At 38.9% G+C, this 10,657-nt stretch overlaps 1 protein-coding gene across 2 annotated transcripts in view; it reads left to right on the top strand.

Moving 5' to 3' along the window:
- Positions 1-9,660, top strand: part of plcd1a (phospholipase C, delta 1a) — a 28,222-nt gene extending 18,562 nt beyond the window's left edge. For both annotated transcript variants that reach the window (XM_066716920.1, XM_066716912.1), the window contains exons 9-15: positions 2,062-2,217; positions 2,359-2,515; positions 2,763-2,879; positions 5,785-5,963; positions 6,528-6,663; positions 7,174-7,323; positions 7,994-9,660. In XM_066716920.1, the coding sequence (XP_066573017.1) occupies positions 2,062-2,217; positions 2,359-2,515; positions 2,763-2,879; positions 5,785-5,963; positions 6,528-6,663; positions 7,174-7,323; positions 7,994-8,079 (981 nt within the window). In that variant the 3' untranslated portion in view covers positions 8,080-9,660. The remainder of the gene's footprint in view (positions 1-2,061; positions 2,218-2,358; positions 2,516-2,762; positions 2,880-5,784; positions 5,964-6,527; positions 6,664-7,173; positions 7,324-7,993) is intronic.
- Positions 9,661-10,657: the final 997 nt, after the last annotated feature.

The following is a 10,657-nucleotide window of genomic DNA, read 5'->3' on the forward strand; positions in this document are numbered from 1 at the left end:
TCATAGGTAGCTGGGTCCACCAGTGGGGGGGAAAGCGGCAAGTGAGGAGATGGAGCAGGCAGAGCTAAAAGAGGTGGGCAGTAAGCCAGCAGTAGAGTGGGTGGGTGGGGATGAAGCCCTGCAGTCTTACGTTGGATGAAAACAGAGATGGAAAGCCATGGATGAGTTCATAGACAAGGAGTTGCATGGGACAAGCGAGGCAGTGCAAATGCTACACAAACAGACGAAATTTGTTAGGTGTGGCGGGTGGCTGACGACCAGGACAATAGCTGGGGTCAGATTTCAAAGCAGAGAGAGTGAGCAGAGGGGACTGTTACACAAGCATGGATCTCACAAGATATTATTCAGACAAGAAGGGGGCGTGCTAGGGAAGAGATGAAGTAGAGTGGAGAAGGCTTGAGACAACCTGCAAAAATGGTAATTAATGTAACATCTTAACTTTTGGACTCATGTAACCTAGAGGCTTAAATGAAAACTTATGTCACTTGTGCCTGGAGATGCGTTTGCCTACCAGGTTGAAAGACTCTCAGAACAAGGTCAGCACGACAATCAGCTGACCTATTGGCATAACCACATGTTTATGACTGCTATTGCTAGAGGCAGACAGGAAAACAAGATGTAAGACTGTCTTCCTGTTACCAAAGCTAATTATAGGTCTTGCTGTTAGATAACCCTGGTTGCATGATCTAAGGTGGAAGGTTCTTCCAATTGTGTTATTTTTAAGAGCTTTTGATTATAGTTTTGAAAAGTGTGCAGTATTTGTTATATCTCAAAAAATTTTATTACAGTTTTGGCATGGGATGGATACAGTCATTATGCATTTATAAGTGTCTTTAGAGCATCATGAACTATTTCACATTCTTTAACTCTGATCTACCTTTTTTTAAAGCTTTCCGGTGCTTTTTCCACACTCTCCGAGCCTCCGTTCTAGTGGTTTACACAAACAGTGAACATACTGTCCTCAGACCAGTCTGGGTTAGTGCAGATAATATGTGAAGTCTACAAAGGATGAACTTGAATGCCAAAGACACAGACAGAGACCGAGTCGCAGTTTCAGTTGTGGCAGCCCCTCCCACGTGTGCGGGGCCTCAGTGCTGTGGAATGTGCTGGCCGGGCTCGAGGGGGATTGGGTCGCATGGCTTCTGGCTCTGTTGTTTTCATTCAGACAGAGCAGGGCTGCGGTGAATACTTTGCATGCACTTGCTTGCAGATTGGCAAGACATACAATACAGCTGACGGTTAAGCCTGTTTTATTCAGAGTAGAAGTTAATAAAACAAAGGAAGAGACTATTCAACACACGCACAGCTTAGGAAGCCCTGTAACTGAACACATTCCAGTTTGAAACTCATAGCAGCGGCTTTGTAAGCTTAACAGAAGCCATGTTTTTCCACAGTGGCATAATCTGCCTTTGTTTTCTGTAATGTACTATAAACTCAGTAGTAGAGTAGTCATCCTTCTCCTTTGAAGTCTGCATGATTTTACTATTGTAAACCCCTTTCTCCCAAACTGCCTGCTATTACAGGAATGCAAAGAAAACACGGTGAAGGAATATCGGCTTAGTTTCTGCATCCATAAATGAGTTTAATGACTCGGATGATGGTAGTCTAAATCCGTGCTTTTCCATTCACCAACCATGGCAGACAGTTTGTATATATGGCATAAAATTGATTCTTGGGGTCTGGTGGATTTGAGTTTGCTGGGGGAAACTGACCCCCTACCCATCCCAAGAGCTGAGCATGCTCAGTAAAGAGTTTGCTGTATGTTCTGATTTGTTCTGAAAACCTGCTTTTTTCAGGATCATAGCAAACCAACACACACACTCAAGATTATTCTGCACTCACAGAAAGATCAATTATGAACATCAACAACCAACAATTATTGGTAACGCATGTCTCCCCAGTGCAACTGTATGATGTAATAATACCACAATCAAGATTAGAAAACACTTCAGCCAAGTTGGAGGACTTTTGAATATTTTGAATTCAAAATTACCATATATGCAGAGCTTGGTAAGTGTATTCTATTGAATAAAAACCTGTTTTCTTTTTTCTCTCCAAAAGCAACTTAAAGGTAAAATCCTTATCAAGGGGAAACGGTTAAACAAGCTGGAGCACAGGCTGTCCAATGGTCCATCTGTGGATGAGGAGATGGTGTCTGAGGAGGATGAAGCTGAAGATGCAGTTGCGGATGCGGAGAAGAAGAAGAAAAAGCCAAAGGTATCCTCTTAACCACTGCTGAGTGCTGGTCAGAGTCAGAGTCCAAGAACTGAATCACAGACATTTTTTAAGTTCTTCTAGGTAGAAATGACCTTTTACTGATCCACAACAATATAATCTGCACTTTCTTCTTCTTTCTAGGGCTCCAAGATTAAATTATCAATGGCGCTTTCTGACGTGGTCATCTACTGCAAAAGTGTTCACTTCTCTGGATTTGAAAATGCAATGAAAAACCAGTCCTTCTACGAGATGTCTTCCTTCAAAGAGGGGAAAGCTATAAAGTTAGCACAAGATTCAGGTAAAGTAGCTTAGCTTGACTTGATTTTAACACACTAATGAAGGCATGCATGTTGTTTAATGCAGTAGAAACATCTATATATATTTTATTCCCAGGTTATTCCAACTCATTGAAGAGTGCTTGATAATGCAATTAATTAGTTATGATGTCAGTGTAGGTAGATAACGGTTAATATAGATAAACCCTGTAACTGATTAAAACCAATTTACTGATGTTTTTTAAAATAGGTTTTTCTTTTCCCTTTCAGGAAATGCATTTGTTCGTCACAACAATAAGCAGCTAAGCAGAATCTACCCGGCCGGCTCAAGAACCGACTCGTCAAATTACAACCCTGTGGAGCTGTGGAACGCAGGCTGTCAAATAGGTATTTTCCCTTGAAACAGTGCAGAGGTCTTTTGGTTCCTTTCAGGGGGTTCCTGGAAACACTTTTCTTAAAGTGGTTAAGAAAGACCTTCATGCATTACTTAGGGTGATGCAAAATTACTATTTCAATGGATCTATGCCATCACATCTATTGAACCTTAGACTTCGTAACAGAAGGGGCTGTTATCCAATCCTTTGCAAATGAATGCAAAATTTCACACTTTTTACATAAAATTGTACAGTTCAGAGATTCAAAGATCCCACTAATTGCGCAAGCTATCGTCCCCTTTCATTAATTAATTCTGGTTCATCATGATCAAACAGGTTTTATTCCCAATTAGCATCAGATAATATACAGTTAGGTCCATAAATATTTGGACAGTGACACAATTGTCATAATTTTGGCTCTGTATGCCACCACAATGGATTTGAAAGAAAACAATCAAAGTGTGCTTTAAGTGTAGACTTTCATCTTTAATTTGAGGGTAGATACATCAAAATTGGGTGAATGGTGTAGGAATTACACCCATTTTTATGTGGTCCCCCCAATTTTTTGGGCTCAAACGTAATTGGACAATGGGCTGCTCAGCTGTCTCAGCTGTTCCATGGCCAGGTGAGTGTTATTCCCTCATTAATTCAATTACAGGTAAGTAGATAATAGGTCTAGATTTGCTTTCAAGTGTGGCATTTGCATTCGGAATCGGTTGCTGTTACCCTCAATATGAAGTCCAAAGAGCTGCTACTGCGAGTGAAGCAAGCCATCATTAGGCTAAGAAATCAAAACAAACCAATCAGAGAGAGAGCAAAAACATTAGGTGTGGCCAAATCAACTATTTGGCACATTGTTAAAAAGAAATCGCGCACTGGTGAGCTCAGGAACACCAAAAGGCCCGGAAAACCACGGACAACAACTGTGGTGGATGACAGAATATTTTTTCCCTGGGGAAGAAAAACCCCTAACAACAGCTGACCAGATCACGAAAACCCTCAACAAAAAGTCAACAATCAAGAGACGACTTCACCAGAGTAAATACAGAGGGTTTACCACAAGATGTAAACCATTGGTAAGCCCCAAAAACAGGAAAACCAGATTAGAGTTTGCTAAAAATGTTCAGACTGTACAATGCACTAGTTAGAGCTCATCTGGATACTGTGGACAGTTCTGGGCTCCACACTTCAAGAAAGATATCGCTGCTCTAGAGGCAGTTCAGAGGAGAGCAACCAGACTTATTCCAGGTCTGAAGGGACTGTCCTACTGAGAGGCTGAGGAACTGAACCGTTTCACCCTGGAACAGAGGAGACTACGTGGGGACTTGATTCAAGTCTTCAAAATCATGAAAGGCATCGACCACATCAAACCAGAGGAGCTTTTCCAGATCAGCAGGGACACACGACCCGGGGACACAAATGGAAATTGGGCTTCAAGGCATTCAAGACAGAAAACAGGAGACACTTCTTCACACAGAGAGGCGTCACAATCTGAACAAACTACCCAGCGATGTGGTAGAAGCTGAAAGTTTGGGAACATTTAAAAATAGACAGGATAGGATCCTTGGATCACTTAGTTATTAATGGACACCAAACGAGCACGATGGATCACCTGATCTGAATCCAATTGAGCAGCATTTCACTTGCTGAATGCAAAACTGAAGGCAAAACGCCCCAAGAACAAGCAGGAATTAAAGTCAGCTGCAGTGCAGGCCTGGCAGAGCATCACCAGGGAAGAGACCCAGCATCTGGTGATGTCTATGGGTTCCAGACTTCAGGCAGTCATTGACTGCAAAGGATTTGCAACCAAGTATTGAAACTCGCAATTTAATTCATGATTATGTTAGTTTGAGCCCCTACAATTGGGGGCACCACATACACCCATTTTTATAATTAATACACTGTTCACCCAATTTATATGTAACTACCCTGAAATTAAAGATGAAAGTCTACGCTTGATTGTTTCCTTTCAAATCCAGTGTGGTGGCATACAGAGCCAAAACGATGACAATTGTGTCATTGTCCAAATATTTATGGACCTAATTTTTGCCTTTAACATATAATTAATTTAGCTGTGGATATCGACACCCCGTGTGTAATTCTCTCACTGGATGCAGAGAAAGCATTTGAACATGTGTAGTGGGATTATTTGTGGTTGACATTGGAGTATATGGGGTTTGGCATAGATTTTGTTGGTATGGTAAGGGTGTCGTATGCTAATCCCTCTGCAATGGTGCCTACAGGTGACAAATGCTCTACACAATTTCCTATCGCTAGGGGCACTCCACCTTTTTTTTTAGTTTTAGATTTTTATTAGTTTCATTTTTCTGTCTTTTATTTCTTCTATATATGGATGTTGATATTTTGTTTGGTATGGAAGGCTTGCATATGTTCTCTTACCAATAAAATAATTTATAACAAAAAAAAAATCTACCCAGCAGCCTCAAGAATGGTCACAGAAAATTAAAACCCTGTAGATCTGTGGAACGCAGGCTGTCAATTAAGTATTTTCCCTTCAAACAGTACAATGGTGTTTTGGTTCCTTTCAGGGGGTTCCTGGAAACACTTCTTAGCTCATACGTTCAACTTAAGCAGATCTATATCCATTTTCCAGTGCTTATTTCTTTCAAAGGAGGGATGTGAGAGTGGATGGCTAGCTCGATAAACCTGTAGTTGTCTAATTTAGGTGTAAGGTAATTTATTGACACACAAATTGCAATTAAAGATAAGTTTTTTTTCTTGAAGCTAATTGATCATACTTCAGTTTTGTCATTCAGTCTTCAGACATTTGAGTGGAAGTGGTCAGAGTGGGCTTTAGAAGCTCCTGTAAGCATGGGCAGAGATGTCCTACTAGGAATTTTTGTGTGTGTGTGTGGGGGAGGCCTATCGTCACTGCTGTGGATCTTGTTTTTTTTCAGTTGCTTTGAACTTCCAGACCCCCGGCAAAGAGATGGATATAAACCAGGGCAGGTTCATGCAGAATGGCTTCAGCGGCTACAACTTGAAGCCCAAGTTCCTCCGAGACCCTAATACCGATTTCGACCCCAGTCACCCCTCACAGGGAGAGTGGATGAATCCCAAATCCCTCCACATAATGGTAAGAACTCAACATGGATTGTAACGAGCAAATACACAATGTGCATTCACACCTGGGCAAATGATGGCTTTATGTAATTGCCTAAATGAAGAATGAATAGTTTATTAGTCCTTATAGATTGTAATTTCCTTTATTTATATATATTGGGCAAGGCTGCCACTGTGTGTGTTTTCCCACGGATGTGATTAATAGTCCACAGTGTCTCAGGCCCAGTCTATACAGATCTATCCTTTGCATTGCAAGTGTGGCCTGGGTAATGGTTTAGCACATGGCTGGTATGAAACTCACTGGGTTGCACAGAAGTGTTTCTGCAGAAGTTGTTAAATGGTACTTTGGCGGCATGCAAAGGCAGCATTTGCATACATTTGTATTAATTGGCTCTAGCAGATTAAATGAGATAACTAGCGTAAACCTCTGTCGGAACTGTTTTCATCTACATGTAAATGCGTGTCTTCACATTTTATTAATGTCACGTTGTGTTTTAAGATGATTGTTTTTAATGTTCATCTTGTGATCTGTTGGCCTGTCAGTCTCCCATGTGACTTTCTCTGATCAATTCACCAGGTCATCTCAGCTCAGCAGTTGCCCAAGGTGAACAAGGAAAAACTCAACTCCATCGTTGATCCCTTGGTGAAAATGGAGATCTTCGGAGTCCTGCGTGACTGTGCTGCAAAAGAAACAAAACACATCGACAACAATGGTAAAGTTTTGGCATAAGATTCTTCTGTACAACTCTCAACAACTACTTTCATTATTTGTATATATTATTGACTTAGTTTGTTATTTTATTTAGTTCATGGATCCATCCAAGACAATCAAAAAAACTTAAAAAACTGCATGAAACGGCAGTGCAAGTGTGATTGACAGCATTTGTGTGTTACATCACTGTGACAACAAATGAAGATCGCTACTCTGCCAAGCATTTAAAAAACTTTGCTGAATCACATACTTTACAAGAGCTACAGGCTTTGTGAAATATCCAAGTTTTTTAATTCATCATATAGAATCACACAAATCACACAAACAAGCCATGAGTTTACGAATAGTAGTTGAGAGTTCTGTTTTATCCAGATGTATTAGTTGACCCGCTGTGTACTAGCGTTGACCTGAAGTAACCAGGTACACAAAGAAGAAAATATGCTAGATGCTGGAATGAATCTGTTCATTGCTTTCAATTATTAAATGTCTCTGGCTTTACTTTTTTTTACAGGGTTCAACCCAATGTGGAATGAAAAGTTCACTTTTAAGGTTTATGTCCCCGATCTGGCCATCGTGCGCTTTCTTGTGGAAGACTACGATCATGCTTCACATAACGACATGATTGGGCAGTTCACGCTGCCATTCAACAGCCTGCAGATGGGTACGTCCTCACGTGGTGAACCTCACACTTTTAGCTCTCACTTCTCGAGTGAGGATATATTCCTGCTTGAATAGATATGGTTTGATTTAACTTAAGATAACCAACCAACCAAACACACACACACACATACACAAACATACACAGATTTTTTAAAGGTGTATTTTGACACTTCTGCAGAGTATTTCTACCTTTTGGAGTGTCATGAGAATACACTTTGTATTAATAATAAATGGTATGTACAGGGTTCTAAGTATAATTTTGGCATTCAGCAAACACTTTCTTCTCAAGAAAGGCGTATTCGGGAATAGTTATATCTGTCAGAGCTAAAGAGAAATACTTTATTGTCATCCTGCTCTGGTGTTTAATCAGTTGGCTTTGAATCTGGGGCTGTATTTGAGGATGACAGTAAATCCTTACTCTCTGATTATAAGTAACATAGAAGGAGAAAGTATTAGTGAATTGAAAGTAATACAATATATTGATATTGAACTATATCAACCTATATATTTTTTTGAGTACATATCAGAAATGTTCACAAATCATACTATGCAAATTTGTAATTAAACTTATCCTAATGTATAATCTATAGTGTTGTGATTAATATGTAAGTGGATAAGGTAAGAAAGACACTTTTTCAACTTCAGTTGACTCTCTCTTCTCGTCTCCCCAGGGTATCGACACATTCCTTTAATCAAGAAGAGCGGCGAACTCCTCTCCTCAGCCTCCCTCTTCGTCCACATCATGGTTACAGATTAATGGAAGAGATCTGAACTGAACTACACCAGCGCAATGCCAAAAACACAAGATTTCTACAGAGTCTGTAACTGGTTTGCATGCAAACAACCGAGATTATTCATTGTTTTAACACCATCATTTTAAAAGCCAAAAGGTAATCTATTCCATTCTTTTGATGTCTGAAGTAAGACAACCGCAGAATAGTTTTATAAAGTCTTAAATCTTTTTCCTTGCTTTTTAAACAGATTATTCTTTCATATATCCTGTCAAGCCTTTGAGTTTTTTTTATATACCAGGTATGAATCAGCACTGTATAATGAAAAGCCCAAGCACAATTTGTGGTGAATGTGCAAGGAAAACAGGATGACTTTTTTGTATTGTTTAATGAAGCAAATGTTTTATTTTTTTAAGAATTAGTTTTCTAATGTGTCTGGTCCTCCTTTTCTCTGATGTAGGCGATGTTTTCAACCCCCTATAAAGTCACTGATCCCGACTACCAGCAAAAAAAAAAAAAAAAACTCAGTGTGGTTACTGTTGTATAGTCGAGTATAGCTGCCAACAGCTTGTCTTTGGATTTCTTAAATGGTACCATTCCCGATTGCTGATACGAAGAACTGAAGGTGTGTAGAATATTTCAGCCACCGTGTGGTCTACTTGCTCCATAAATATCTCAAGCACTCTCTACAGTGATGAGATGCATCTTTCCAAGTTTTCTAACCATACTAATGCACAAGTTTAAAAACAAAAACATTTGATTTAATGGATCATTACTCAGTGAAATTCTGTCATTGTAAAATATACACATGGTTCATAAATATTACTCATACACAGTTTAAGTTTTCATGTATCCTATTAAACAATGAACATGGTCTATTTTTTAACATAGCTCATCAATTAATTATTTTGCAGCATAGCTGCTGTTAAGATGTCTGTACTGATGAATATTATTTGGAGTCATCAGACTGTTATTGTTGTCTTTATAATTTTGCCTCACTGTATATTTAATGTGCTTTTTCAAAAAAAGATACAATTTTATTCCTATCAATAACTATAGTACATTAATGTAAAATTTTGAAGTTAGTCAAATCAGTTTTAAATGCATTCCTGCATCGCACAATGGATTAATGTACATTTATGGACTGTTTTGACACTTGACACATTCTGTCCTTCTTAATTTATTTCTTAAATCAGCATTTTCTCTAGCATAAACACTAAAAAAAAAACCTTTTTAAGCCTGAATGGGTCTAAAATAAACAAAGAAAAAAGGAATATAAATAAACAAAGTGCAGATTATTACATTAAAGGTGACATTTTTAGATGTTGATAAACTATGCAACAAACTCCCTTTAATGGACCACTTTTTGTAAAAGCGGATAAGAATAAAATAATTTTTGAAACTCGAAGTCGACTCATTATTTATACAATATCTTTTATTGCTTTTATGATGTTTGTGGGGGACATACAAACATAACAGATTGAAGGGACTGTTCCGTTTTAGCATTATTCAATATTTTAATGAATTGGATCACACTCTGTAAATATGGTACGTGTTCACTTCCAAAACAATCATGCTTAAAACCTAATAAAAGTGATTGAACATTTCTTGGTGTGTGTGTATGTAGACGAATCAGCAGAATACAAACCTTAGGGTTTTACATCATTAAAGAAGCGGGAAGGAATGGTTTTGTAAAGGGAAGGGTACATGGAGAAGAACATTTGGATTTCAATATTAAAACAAAAAAAACGAATTGAATATATACACATTTAAAACATAAAAATAAAAATGCTTTGCAAAGGGCAGCAAGTTAGGACAAATGGCCATTTTACAGTGGTTGATTTTCACAAGAACATGCAAATGATATGGGTCTGTATGGGGATATTGTGTAATGCATATTTTAAATGTAATGTTTCCACACATAATGGTGATGTGAAATAAACACTTATGCCTAGACCAACACTTGAGAAGTTCCTACACACACACTGTTGTGGAAGATGTGCTTGTGATTACATGTGGTTAATCCCATACTTGACAATATGTAACCCTGGCGTTATGCAACACTCGCACTGGACTACAAAGGCATCAGCTAAATTAGATAATTGTGAAATGTTTTCCCCAAATTGTTGTCACACAACTAGCCTGTCTGCTATTAAACTGTGGAGAGATAACATCTGCTTACATAGCTGTCTTTGTAAACAGGACGTTCGGAAAAACTTGAACAGACTTGAAAGAGGCTGGCGTTTGTTGAAAAATTTGTCACGAGAAGATACCATGGGTTATTCTACTGTCAGTTGTGGCGACAGTGGATGCTGAACTCTCCAGAAGCAATGATGTGATTGTGTGTCCTTCGCACCAAGCACAGTGAGGTGCAACATAGAGCGAAAAACCAACACCTGCACTGGAGTACAGTAGCGCTGAGACGCACCCTTCTAAACCCCCTACGACAGCAGTCTGCTGTACTGCCTGGGCTTCACTGAAAAAAACTATTTTACACAAAACAGGCGATCCATAGTAGGCCGATATGTCCTCGGATGAGTAGTATGGGTTTTGCTACGTTTCCTTTACAGTTTAATTTGCATTTAGCAAGTCACTTTTTTAAAT

Source organism: Amia ocellicauda, chromosome 2 (assembly GCF_036373705.1).
Source record: "Amia ocellicauda isolate fAmiCal2 chromosome 2, fAmiCal2.hap1, whole genome shotgun sequence".
NCBI classification, from domain to species: Eukaryota; Metazoa; Chordata; class Actinopteri; order Amiiformes; family Amiidae; genus Amia; species Amia ocellicauda.